Below are 13,693 nucleotides of genomic sequence, written 5' to 3' on the forward strand. Positions count from 1 at the left end.
TAATTTGTCACTCTATCATTACATAAAAAAGCGTGCGATGAAGACGGAAGTAGGTAAAAAAAGCTGCATTGTTTGCCGCTTTCCCGGAATTAGAGACGGAAAGGGTAAATGGCTAGATCAATTGCGCTTATGGATGTTTTTTTTTGTCGACGGCTGATACGCCTCACGTGCTTTTAGTGAGGCGTATTTTTCTGTTTTTCCGAAAGGTGCCTTTCTGTTTTCGCGCTCTTTTGTGCACTCTAATATTGGTTGAATTGCTTTTGTAGCTTTGTTTCATGATACGCGTAGGTTAAATCTATGCTGAGTGCCTCATGATCGAACACAAAGGTCTTGCTTCCGCAGATCATGACGCTTATCGCACCACGTACGCCAGTTAGGTCGAGAAACCTTTCGAGCCGTGCTACTTGACGAAGCCTTGTTCGATGCGGCGATAAACTAATGCAGCCCTATATCTTTCAAGGGTCGCTTAGAGGCAATTGAGAAGTGGCGCGCGAGCGCCCATCGATTTCGTCTTTTTCCTATTTCAAGGGCTTTTTTTTTAAAAAAAGACAAGCACACTTCAGCACGAAATGAATGCTTGATTCGGGGGTTATTTCAGCTTCCCAACAACTCTGTAAGTGACATGTTTGCCATTCAAGCAATCATTGAAAAGTTCGCTAATTAAAGGCATTTAATACCTGGTGATGAAAAAATATTGGCTCTAAGTACACACGACCGCCGATACTATGCAGTCGCTACAGTTTGTCTAGACCTCTTGGTGTTTTTTTTTAAATCTTGGTCTTAGATAAATGGGACACCCCCTACGTGTGTCTATGTATGCGAGCTTTGTTCGTCATGTTGGCTGCGTGCGACGAATCAAGTAATCAGCAAGTTCTTTATTTGTTCACACAGCTTCCGACAAACAGCCAGCGTAGTCTCCGTATGCTGTGAGTGATTGTGAAAAGTAAAACAATAAGATGAAAAAGGCGACTATTAAAGGCTCGCAATGCATCGACAAATCGAGTGGCGAATGTTCGCATGACACCACGAGTCGCAGAAGCGTCGGTGCACGACGAACCAAGTTTAGTGTCTTCGGTAAGTCACGTGTGGCGATTTCAATTGATCTCCTCCGGCTTGGGTAACAATCGTTTGCGTAATACGCCTATATAAGGGAGACTATGCGCTCCGTTGAGTTGAGGCGGCAGCGAATCGCGTAAAGCCATTGCAATCCCGAAGGATGTTCGTCATCACCTCCCGCCACTGCTTCTCTAGAACACCAGGACACGCTCCGGCTGTGGCCTCACCTTTTAGTAGCCAGGAAACTTATTCCAAGAACGAAATAAACGCGTGCTGCTGCAGTTGCGAAGCAAAGCCGGTTGTCATAGAAGTATATCGGCGGGTGGCGCCACGTCAATTGCAGTCACAAGGCTGGCAGCTAAATCTTCATTTCCAGCTTCTCAAGCTGCTCCTCTGTCTCGTCGAGCCTTGCGTCTATGTTTGTGGCCAGTACCGTGAGTGTGTCGATCGAGCGCTGAAGCGCGGTGATCCTGTCTTCCTCATACGTACGCAGCAATTGCTCGTCGGCTTCGTGTGGAACAGCGGTGACGTCATGGCTGGCGACGGAAGTGTCGTCCTGTCGCGGAACTTCGTCGAGTGCCACACTTGAGGATATGGTACTGCACCGACCAATGTAGTGAGCAGCCAACACATCTATCATGATATTCTCGCCGCACTGTTGACACGGGAACGCGTGAAAGGTGCAGTCTTCCTCGTAGTGGTGCAGCATCGCCACCAGAGGGCCGACGAAATCGCAGCCGTATGGCTTATTCCAGCAGTAGGCCTGAGAGAATGAAAAATAAGGGGGAGAGGGAGTGGGGGATGGCGATAAATTTTCATGTTAAGAAAAGCAATCTTCAGAACTCTACACTTCTAACATCTGATAATCCGCCTACACTTTATCAAGCAAGATAACTGCCGCAAGCGACCATGCCATACGTGACTAAGTTTCAGCACAGATTGACAGACCTAATTTTTCCACAAACTAAAGCTCTAAAATGTGCAGTAAGCAAACGAACACATTAGGCGCATCGAGTTTAGCTTTATCACATGCTTGGCCAAGTGAGTATTTCACGAAAGCTTCCCCTGACAGATTCCAACAAACATCTCCGATCTGCATATAAACTTGCATTCCTAAATTATTCAATTGTTTTCAAACGTGTAGAAAGATCCATTTTCCGTGTTCCATTCTTGCGTTGTTTGCTGATGTATGTGTTCGTGCCAACGAGCCCGGTTAGCCACCAGTCTGCATAGTTCAGGCTATGGAAAATTCCAGTCTTGTTGGTCCGCTAGGCGTTTCTAACTTCTAAGAGAGCAGACTGCATGTAGTAGCTGGTAAATTGAAAGGTCACTCCGGCCCTACCACACAGTGGAGCCATAGACTACCGGAATTCGACATTACCATGACAAACAAGTCCAGGCGGAAACATTATGATGCCCACCGCTTGTCCGTAGCCGTACAGAACCCGCCAACGCAATAAAAACGGGACTATATACGATGCTTTACTTAAAACTATAAACGTCGGCTACTTCCCCTAAAAGCTCCAAGCAGGCCCCAAACTATCTTCGAGCACTTAAAAGGCAGCATCAGGTTCGTTCCGAGGACGTTTTAAGGCCGATTTATATTCATTTTCAATGCACGACCGAGTCCTCGCAAAGAGAACCATTCATTCGTCCACGCAAACTATACCTTCTTATTCAGAGCTCAGCACTATGCCCAGAGTATCTACACGCCCTCTAAGACGATCCGACGACGGGTCTCCGATTATTATCCCATGCACTCTCGATGTCACAGGAGAAACGTGTTACTGACCACCGGCGTCAGTAACATACGTAATATTATGGGGTTTTACGTTAAACGTTATGGGGTTTTACGTGACAAAATAATTTTCTGATTATGAGGCACGCCGTAGTGGAGGACTCCGGAAATTAAGATCACCTGGCGTCTTTAACTTGCACCTAAATCTAAGCACATGGGTGTTTTTCGCATTTCGCCCCCATCAAAATGCACCCGCCGTGGCTGGGATTCGATCCCGCCACCTTGTGCTCAGCAGCCCAACACCATAGCCACTGAGGAACCACGGCGGGTGCACGACGGAGTCGTGGCCGATGGTGTTTCGCAGTCACAGCAGCGCTGCGCATGACCATGCAGAATTCATCCGCGTGTAGTGTGCTTTTAGTAGTTCTTTGAATGCATATTGTAAAACAAATTCTTATTCGTTTGTTAAATTTATGCCCTTCTTTAGCGTTCATGTCCTGTTTGCAGCATCAGGACGTTGCTGTTCAAATGGCGCATTGCGACGCATATTTTACTTTTCGTCGGTGACCGTTTTTCAAGTAGCGCTTTTATGCAGTTATCCGTGGCGCAAGTTGCGTCCCCTGTATTCGAAATTTTGAAGAGAATGTCCTTCCCGATGTGCTGCGACTTTTCCGTAAGTGGTATCTGTTTCTAACGCTAGTTTTTTCCATGGGTCAATTCCTGAGACATTGCAGTCTATTTGCAGTCGCGACTAGTTTAGTCTAAAGACTAATACTCTTCCGACTCCCATCACTCAATAAGTCAGATGACAAGAGCGCTGTTACGCGGTGATTTCGCACACATGGGGGAGCGCTACATCGCCGCTCGCGCACCGGTAATATTCCAGTACATCGGGGCAGCGACAATGCATCAGACCGAAGTTTGCTTGCTTTCTCGCTTGCTACTCGGCCTTCGAATTGCTATGACACCCCTCATCAAATTACTCAACCAAGCTAACTTTGAAGAGCGGAAGAAGAAACGTGCAGAAGATGCCAGACGTCGGCTGTGCGTGGACTGAAAAGTGTTCGTAAGCGATTCAACCTCTAGGCATCGTCAATCAAAGGTTGTCGCTCCAGCACATCTGTCACAATAGGTTATACGCTTTATACAAGGTATATGTATGTACAGTCACCCGCAAAAGTTTACGAGACGCGAGATTTGCCAAGGAGCCAAATTTCCGCGAAGCCTGTGCACGTAGCCTCTCATCAAAAGCTTTGATCAGTAGCAGTTCTTGCGAACTACACTGATCCATTAAATTAGAAAGCGCTACTCCTTAACAGAAGAAATCCCCATTTGCCGTGAAACCCGTGCCCCTTAAACTTTTGCGGGTGACTGTACGGATGATAGCGAAACTCCTATAGAATCCCATACGACTTCCAATGGCGTCTCATTGTATGGATGGATGGATGCTATGAGCGTCCCCTTTGGAACGGGGTCGTGGTTTGCGCCACCAAGCTCTTATATTGCCCAGTGTCTTAGATATGGTAAAAAAGAAAAGAAAGATGAAAGTGAGACAACCTCGTGGAGGCACGGCAGCGCCATCTACATTTCGAGGGGCCAACTTCTGGGTGGAAAAAAATAAACGCGTGTCGTTCGTGGCTTGTTGCGCCAAGTCGATTGCTGCGTCAGCGGACTTCGCATAGGGAGAGGAAGCAGTACAGATGACGCGTAAAAGAAAACACTCGCCACAACATCGCGTCACAATCCATTACGAATGCACCCATATCTATACACAGCCCTCACCCTTATATATAGCCCCCACGTAACTGGAGCCAAGCATTAACAAAATGCAAATGCCACGTAGCTGGACAGAGCCAAAGCAATGTTGGCCGTCGCTAGGAGTTATATTTTTCGCCTTCCACCTAATTGCATACTTAGTCTTAATGAATCAACTTATCAATGAGAAATGTCAATGAGATAATTGTAAAAGAGCATGAAAAACTCCCGACCAAGCTTCGCGTTGCTCAATACCTGCTGCACAAAGGGCTTTTCCGAGGCTGAAAGAATCCCGCGAATGCACCCCACGTGCATCAAGCTGCGAATTGTGTGGCAATTTGTGTACTCGCTGGCTCCTTTGATGCTCGAAAATAAAAAATTACTGTAGCCCGTATTTAGCAACAAAGCTATATCGCTAGTTTTTCATGTTGCTCTACAATTTTGTCATTTACACTTTGAATCTCAGTATACTTGGGAAGTTAAATAACACTAAACATGAATATTAGGCGGAATACAAAAAATATTCTGAGTAGCTCCAATCGAAGGCAAACAATATTTCGTTGGTTCTATCCAGCTACGTGGCATTTGCATGTTTTATATCTTTGTGCATTATAGTTGGGACACCTGGTATGTCGACTTTTGTATGGCAACGAATAAGAGTTTTGACATTACACTGTTACATACAATCTCGGCAGAGCAAACTACAGAAAACCTGCACAGTTGCATGCTCCTAATTATTCGTCGATGGAAGCAACTACCAGTGACTTCACATTTTACTGTTTTCATGATATTGCTTGTACTGTTTGAAATGATTCTATTGCTGACGTTAACTACGCATTATTTTCATGAACTAGTGTTTTGCCCCGCGACATGTAGTCACACTTCAATCGCACTACCTGCTCTCGCTCCTCAATGGTTTGGAACCACATTTCAGCCTGGCTTTCGCGACCATGTGAATTGACCTTGGATCATACACCCCGATTCTCACTCCCAACTCTGGCAGGAAGACATTGCTTTTCATTTACTTCCAACTAGACGTTGAATTGCGTTCCAATTAGTTATTTGAATGCTGCTACCAATTTTGTGGTGAATGTGTCCTGTCTCATAAAATTGCTTGCGCGACACGAATAGTGTCGCAGTTTCTAAAACGTACGCGAATGATTACTCGGAAGTGCACCGCGATGCATGCGTAAATGGCGTGTCGATTTTACCGGTCAGTTCAACCTTGACGACCGGCGGCCATTCTGCTCGCCGCCAGCGTTGCGATTTGAGTGTTGCTCGTCTTTGTGGGCACAAACATTGTGCGCTTATAGACGCTAAATCCACAATCTGGTACATGAGGCACAGCGTAGCTGTGGAACAATTTTTTCTACCTGGGGTACTTCAACGGGCATCCAAACCGAAGTAAAGAGCGTTTTAGGCGCTTCGCCCCTTTGACGGCTAGAAAGAGTAGCAGGACTCCGGCATACCATCTAAGCCGACGACGTTACGCTATGTGTATCGGGAGGAAGTGACGGACACATCGAGACAACGCTGTAAGACGCGGTCAACGCCATCGAGGAGCAGCTGGGCGGGTCTGGACTCGTTTGCTCTCCGGCCAAGTCAGAACTGCTGGTGATTCCACCGGCAGGAGCGGGCAGGAAAAGAAAGAATATGGAACTCAAGTACGAGCGTCCCAAGATCACGGTCAAGACGGCGGGAGGACAAGTGATACCGGAGGTCGAGAAGATTCGAGTGCTCGGGTTGCTCATCCAGCGAAACCGAGTCAATGGTGAAACGGTCAACAAGCTCGCGAGCAAAGCGGCCGCGGCAATGAGACTCATCAAGAGGGTGTCTAATAGAGGAGCGGGGATGAAGGAGGAGAGCCTGACTAGGCTCGCTCAATCCTTCGCAATTAGCCACATAACGTACGTGGCCGCCTTCCACAACTGGAGGCCGAGCGAACGTAACAAGATAGACGCCACCATACGCAAGGCGTATAAGGTGGCACTCTGTCTCCTCGGGAGCACGAGCACCAAAAAATTCATGGCGCTGGGAGTCCACAACACGCTGGACGAAATAGCCGAAGCACAGAGAACGGCGCAACTCGAGCGTCTCTCTGAAGCGAGAACCGGAAGACAGGTACTGCAGGACCTCGGCCTCGAGGCGAGGGAAGACAAGCAGCAGAAAGACGTACCTATACCGGAGAGCATCAACAGAAAGCTCAGGGTCTGCCCGATCACGAGGAACGTGAACCCCGACCACAACAATGAGCGGAGGTTGGCGAGGGCCAGGGCTCTCCTGGACCTCCACGCCAGAGAAGGCGCCGTCTACGTGGACGCGGTGGAGTATATATCGAGGGAGCAGTGACGCATACGCGGCGGTGGCTGTCGCGGCATTGACGGGTGCAACGAAAACCGCGGCGAGCGTCCGGACTCGAGAGGCGCACCGGGCGGAGGAGGTGGCCATCGCCTTGGTCGTCTCCGACCCCGGATGCACTACAGTGTTGTGTAACTCTAGAACGGCAGTGAAGAACTACGCCAAGGGTAAGGTATGTAGTGAGCTTGCGCGCATACTGCGCAAGGCCGAAGACATCGGACGCAAAAGCGCTGTGGTGATCAAGTGGTTTTCGGCCCACATGGGCAGTGACGTGTCGGAACGCGGGAACGTCAGCCACAACGAGGAGGCCAACTCGGCCGCGCGAGGACTAACCAACCGCGCAGCTGCAAGCATGGCTGACTCGGAGTGTTGGTCGCGGTGCAGTGCCAAGGACAAGATGACCACCTTAAACGAAATAGTGAAGTGGTACAGACTGAACAGAGACTATGCCGTCACCTCACCCGGGGCTTACCCGGAAGGAGGCAGTGTTTTACAGACAGGTACAGACGGGGTCCCTGCTCACCCCGGTGCTAGCGAAGCACGTGTGTCCGAGCGTGTACGCGAGTGACGTGTGTAGACTGTGCGCGAAGGAGAGAGCCACCGCGGCTCACATCCTTTGGGACTGTAGTGTAAATCCGCAAGAAGCCAGCGAGAAGACGATGATCCTGCCGCAGCTAGAGGCTGCAACGAGGAGCTATGATCAAGAGACACAACTCAAGGCCGTCCAGCAGGTCTCGGCAGCACTACAGAGGCAGCGACCACACGAAACCGAGGAGAAGTGGGGCAGCACGCCCAGGAAGGGGGCGGTGGCTCTCGCGGACCCGCGGAAGTAGCGAGGAACCAAGACCTCGAGGAGCACAACGCACGAGAGTGACGTAGTGGCCACGTAGCGATAAAAGCTTGTCTTCCCTGCGTGGAGGGAGCCTAACCGATTCTGCAGGCATTTTCAATAAAGTTGTTCTCTCTCTCTCTCGCCCCTTTGAAACGCGGCCAGAATCGAGACAGCAGCTGCGAGCTCAGCAGAGCAACGTCAGATTGGCTGAGCCACCGCGATGAATTTTTAGGGTACAATTTCTACCAATAAAGATATTCCGAACTCACTAAAGGCATCATTTGCTTCCACATTTCCACAACGAGACACCCTTCATCCCTTGCCTAATCACGTCGGAGCGCTTTCTTTCCAAAGGCGCATCGTTGTGCGCAGCTCCAAGACCAACACTCGGCTCACTCAAGGAGCTTATTGTGGCTTATCGCAGTAGAATGCCGACGTGGGCTGGTGGTCAGGACGCTCGACTTCAAGCACGCTAGAGCGATCAGCTTACAGACTTATAAGCACTGTTTCGATAAGTATTTTAGTCGTTCAAACTTATTGTCATACGCACGGGCATTAAACCCATCTGTTAACTCAAAACTGAATTTCAGTGAAAAAGCAAACTCGTCGAAGATGCGTTCTTTATTCGCTCCTTACTGACCATAGCGTGATACGCAAGCACACAGCAGAGCAAGTGTGTGAATTCGGGGTAAAGAAAGTGCGAAAATATTAATGTTTTCCCAACATTGAAACCCCTTGTGGGCCACTGCCAATGCTTCCATGCTCAACGATTCGTTCACCGAGTTAGTATGAGTCATTTAGATGACAGACCGCTCTCAGAGGAAAGCTAGTGGTACCTTGGCCGAAGGTACTCTACTGTGTGGGGCTAGAGCAGACAAGCGACACCCACCGCGTTCAGAAAAAAATTTTGCGACGTATACACTCAGGTTCCTGAATCGTTTAGCGCTACATGAGAGTGCTTCCTAAACGTTGGCGCGGCAGACCTGCATCATGAGCTTCTGTACAAATACGTCAGAATGACTGACTTAAGCACTGAGTAGTAGGCGAAAGGCATGCGAATCAGCGAGCCGTGGAGGAAGCATGCGCGTGGGTATATATTTATTGATCTTCCTACCTTCAAAGCCGAGCGTTGCAGGTGGGAGCCGGCATAACATAGGTTCACATGTGCGCCAACATGTACAGTACTCACGGATTGAAATAGGACATTCGGAGCGCGTGGCCGTCGCTACATGCAGCGCCCCCCGTGGATGCTCATGGAACCAAGGTGCTGCATTGTGGTATAGCGCGAGGGGGAGAACATCTACGGAGCAGACTTACTCCTTCCGGTCGCGAACGAGCCGGCCTGTGGTTTAATATACTGCCTAGTGTGGCGCTGCAAAGCTTGCGCACCTTCGTGTGCCCTCTGAAATGGCTCGACGGTGCACACCTGCGCGAGCAGACGACGCTCTCATTGCACGCGCTTTGGCGATGCGGCACGCAGGCTGTGCAAGCAAGACAGGGGATTCAGTTGCGAGATTGCGCCTTGTGTGCGTTCGTAGATATGATAAACATCTGCACAAAAGAATAGCTTATTTCGTGCGAACACCTGGGAAGTAGCCGACGAGAAACTGCCTTCTTTATTCAGCCTCGAAATGATAACACCCGGCATTGTTGGTCGTACTGACGTCAGCAGAAGCCGCGCCGCAGGTAGTTACATATGGCGAACACAAGACGCGCTTCCGTTTCAAACATGAGCAGCAATGCCAGGCATACCCATCTCGGAACGGATGCAGATTGTGATTGTCTGCAGCAGGTTTACCGCAGCAACAAATCGCCGATATGACCGTACGCCTCCGCTCGTCGGTGAGCAGGATTGTGCGGGCTTTCAGGACGGATGCTTGTTTGACAAATCTGCCCAGATGTCACCGACCGAAGGTGACGACCGACTCTGACGACGAGCGTATAGTGGAAGCAGCGAGACGAAACCCGAAGATGACGGCGAAAGAAATACGAAATGACCTGGGGCTAGCAGCCAGCACACAAGTATTACGCGAGAACTTTCCCACAAGTTGCTTTCGTAGTTGTGTGGCGGCGATTAAGCCTTTCAGCTCTTCAGAAAACAGGATCAAAAGGCAGCTGTTTGCACAGGAGCATCGGTCCTGGACCATGGAAGAGTGGCAGAATGTCCTTTTTTACGGACGAGAGCACGTTAACATCAAAATGGGACCAGCAGCAGCGAGCGGGGAGGACACGAAGCACCAGGCAGATGGACTCCTTCACAAATTCGGGGGTTACACAGCTTCACTAAAAAAAATTAGCCAGCGTTTATCTTTCTTTACATTCCCGTAGCGCATGATAGATGGGGTAGATGGTATGTGGCGGCTAGGTTGCGTTTTCTTCAAAAACTAGGTTTTATATTCCGTGCACTCTGCTACCGCAAGGAGAGAGCGCACGCCAAAAAACGTTTCTTTTTTTCCATGACTGGCCTGCTGGAAGACAAGTGTGTGATGGTGTTGAACTGGCCTCCGCAAGGTGCGGACATTAATATTATTGAGAATGTTAAGGCTGAAATAAAGCAGGCCCTGTCTCGTCGGCCGCTCCACAGGTGTTCTTCGGACAAGCTTTGGGCGGCTCTTCAAGAAGAAATGGGAGAAGCTAGCGCCTTCTTCCTTGGGCGATAGCCTCTACGAAAGCTTGCCACGCAGAATGGCCACCGTATTCGCTGCTAGGGGTGAACCAACAAATTACTGAGACTTCGTTTAAATGTTGCACGAGGACAGGCCTTTGACTGCTTCTTTTCTTTTTTGTCGTTACAAAACGGACGAAATACTTTCTTTTCTTTTGTGCAAGTGTTGATAATGTCAACGAAGGCACATACGGCGCTATCACGTAGCTGAATCCTGTGTCTTAATTGCACAGCATGCGTGCCGCATCGCCAAAACGCGCAAGCAAGATGCGCAAGCAGACGCCGCCGCAAAACGGGCACTGCGCACCGCCGAACCATTTCGGTCGGCAGACGAACGCGGAAGCCTTGCAGCGCCACGCAGGCAGTGTGGTAAACCACAGGCCGGCTCGTTCGCGACCGGAAGGAGTAAGTCTGCTCCGTAGATGTTCTCCCCCTCGCGCTATACCACAATGCAGCACCTTGGTTCCATGAGCATCCACGGGGGGCGCTGCATGTAGCGACGGCCACGCGCTCCGAATGTCCTATTTCAATCCGTGAGTACTGTACGCAACGAACAAAGCAATAAGGCAGAACACTACCACTACCAATTCATAAAGGTAATGAAGGCCCGTTGCACTTGGTCAAGGTGACTGGACCATAGGAAGGCCCGTGATGGTCAGAAGCAAACATTCTCTCCTAGTAGCTCACTCTAACCACACCTTTTTGTTATCTTTTCTTGTACGCGTCTACCCCGACCCAGGTGCAGGGCAGTAAACAAGGCATGACCTTGGTTAACCTTTCTGTCTTTCCTTTTTTGTATGTTGCTGTTTACAGCGGCTCAGGAGAGTCGCACTTGACCACAACGCGAAAGCTCTTAACAGAACCGTCGTCCGACTTGCCCCCGTTACTAAGGTAACGACCGATGGAGGGTACTCACCTTAAGGCCCAGCTTCTTCCTAGCTGGAAGTTGCAATTCCTGGCACTCGGCCTCGCAGAACGACTCTCCGTCCAGGGGACAGACGCTTCCGCCATCACCGATGACACAGCCAGCATAGCACTTTTCGCACAAGCCGTGCGAACAGGGAAGCACGAACGTCGTGCTTGGAAGAACGTAACAGATACAGCAGGCGTAACGATCCAACGTCACCTCGTCCTCGAAAAGCGTCGGGCGCCAATTGACGCCGCTGACCGAGCCGGTCATTCGGTGCAGAGCACGGCGTCCGACATCACGCGTGGCGGCCATCGGTGGTAGCGGAAGAGGGGCAATGCCAAGGCTTCACTGGACACTGAGCCACTGCGCTTTGCAAAAGCGGGCGTTTCTTTGCGATCACGTGGCGTGTGATAACCTGGTAAGATAACATGGGCGTGGTAGCGGTGGCAGTGGCAGCAGCGTAGGACGCACCGGCGGTGTATACTTGAAGTGGCACGCTTACAAAAAAATATTTCCTTCAGGTTATCGCTTCAAGTCATCCCGTTGCCACTGTTAACATTAGATACGAAGCGCGTGAATGACGAGCACCGAGAGGTATGCCTATTCGGGTGATAATGCTGTCGCGCTGGTGTACTGCACATTGTAAGCTCGCGAACTGATATCATTCCACTCCGAGTATCCGAGATGCGTCGCTCAGGCCAGATTTTCTTGTAAAAAATTACGACTAGTTACCTTCTTTGTCACAGTCACTTACCATTACACATTTATGAAAAAACTATTGCCAATAACATGCTTCCAAAGTTTGCTGAGGTAAGTGATACATGGTTCTGAAATAAGGTTAATATAGAAGTTAATCCATTGCGTAACCTTAAGATTGCCTGCTGAACCTATACAGAAAGGTTTGCTGTTATACATCGTTGCCAGCGGTATTTACTGGCAACTCCCATGAAAAATAAAAGTGCTTTCAGAGCCTCGAACTTGGAAGAAAATCTCCCATATGAGCCATTGCCTACTGTCGAAATCACTATTGATTTCTTCAATGTAATTTTCTTGAATGTCTTAGACCTAAACCTTATAGTAAAACTTATCTTGTGTCAATACATTGCATGGATTTTTGGAAAAGCACGGGAGCGAGACGAAGTGATTCTTTCACAGAAGGCTTGTACTTTTGTCTCTACTTTTTCGCTTTGTTTCTATGCATTTCTGAGAGCTGCCGCTCCCTCCTTGCGGCAATGGATGAAGAGAACTACAAGGACCTTCTTGGATAACGTACAGGAAACGTGGAAGCGCGTCAAGCGATGAAGACAGCGAGGCCACTGAGCTATGCACGGAGAGCTACGACTTCTCGAACGATGAGTTCAAAATGGTGATGAGAAGACCAGCAAAATGAATACTACTGCAAGCAACTTCATCGGCACGTGCCTGTACCATAAGGAGTGCACCGCAGCGCTGGTCGCACACTGTACTCTTCATGCCCTAGACCCGGCGACCAATTTGCGGCTCCTAAACAAACAGGTGCTCTCATCGTTGCTCGAGAACATTGCACCAAATTGGATCAAAAACGAGAATAAACTCGTGCAAAAATGTCCTAGCCATTGACGTGTTACACCAAAGCGCCCTACAAGGCCTACTTAATATGACCGAGATCAACAATGTAAAGATGCAATCAATGATCCCTACAGGCAGCGATGGTACTGTGAGCGTCATTTATGACGTCCAGTTTGCCCTCCCGAATTAGGACGTGCCATTACTGATCAAACCAACGACAGAAGGCATTTTCATTACGAAGGTGCCAGACTAGAAAACACACGTTCTGGGAACGTTTTGTTTGAATGAGAAAGCCTTCCTTCTCATGTCAGAGTAGGACATGTCCGCCATCCAGTACGACCATTCGGGCCGAAGCCCCTCCAGTGCTTCAAGTATTGCAAGATTGACGACCTAAAGGGTGTCTGTGTGATCAACGTCGTGTGCCCGCTGTGCTCTGAGTACCATTCAGAAGACGCCTGCAGAACAGGTGTTCTAAAGTTGCCTAAGTGCAGTAGTGCGCACAAGGCCTCATTAAAGGACGGCCGCGTGTGCGGGAGAAATTCGCGATCCTCAAATGAATGGTGCAGGACAATTCAACGCATAGAAAGGCTGCTGCCGTTCTTCAGCGATGTCGGCATTGACGCCGAAAACGTTCGCGAAATACCGCAGCTGCAGATAGTGACACGCCATCTCCCGCCGAAGAATTGCCGCATCAGCGCATACCACCACCTAGACTGATACAACCAAAACAAACAAAGCGAAATCTCTCGCCCCTCCTGAAGAACTGTCTGAGCTACCGAGGGCACAACGCACTGATAAGTTACCTCAAAACGCTTCCACCTTGATGGCTTC

At 49.4% G+C, this 13,693-nt stretch overlaps 1 protein-coding gene across 1 annotated transcript; it reads right to left on the reverse strand.

The window, feature by feature from the left end:
* Window positions 1–860: 860 nt before the first annotated feature.
* Window positions 861–11,777, reverse strand: LOC135919135 (uncharacterized). The gene is made up of 2 exons (XM_065452865.2): window positions 11,321–11,777; window positions 861–1,819 (listed from the first exon to the last, which is right to left on the reverse strand). Exons 1-2 carry the CDS (start codon window positions 11,624–11,626, stop codon window positions 1,415–1,417), a joined length of 711 nt encoding a protein of 236 aa, XP_065308937.2. The 5' UTR covers window positions 11,627–11,777; the 3' UTR covers window positions 861–1,414.
* Between the last annotated feature and the right edge of the window lie 1,916 nt (window positions 11,778–13,693).

Source organism: Dermacentor albipictus, chromosome 3 (genome assembly GCF_038994185.2).
Source record: "Dermacentor albipictus isolate Rhodes 1998 colony chromosome 3, USDA_Dalb.pri_finalv2, whole genome shotgun sequence".
Taxonomy (NCBI): domain Eukaryota; kingdom Metazoa; phylum Arthropoda; class Arachnida; order Ixodida; family Ixodidae; genus Dermacentor; species Dermacentor albipictus.

Coding starts and splice junctions, on each gene's coding strand:
- LOC135919135 (XM_065452865.2), bottom strand. CDS start 11,626: ATGGCCGCCACGCGTGATGTCGGACGCCGTGCTCTGCACCGAATGACC. Junction 1,820..11,320: donor GGAAGAAGCTGGGCCTTAAG/GTGAGTACCCTC, acceptor TCATTCTCTCAG/GCCTACTGCTGGAATAAGCC.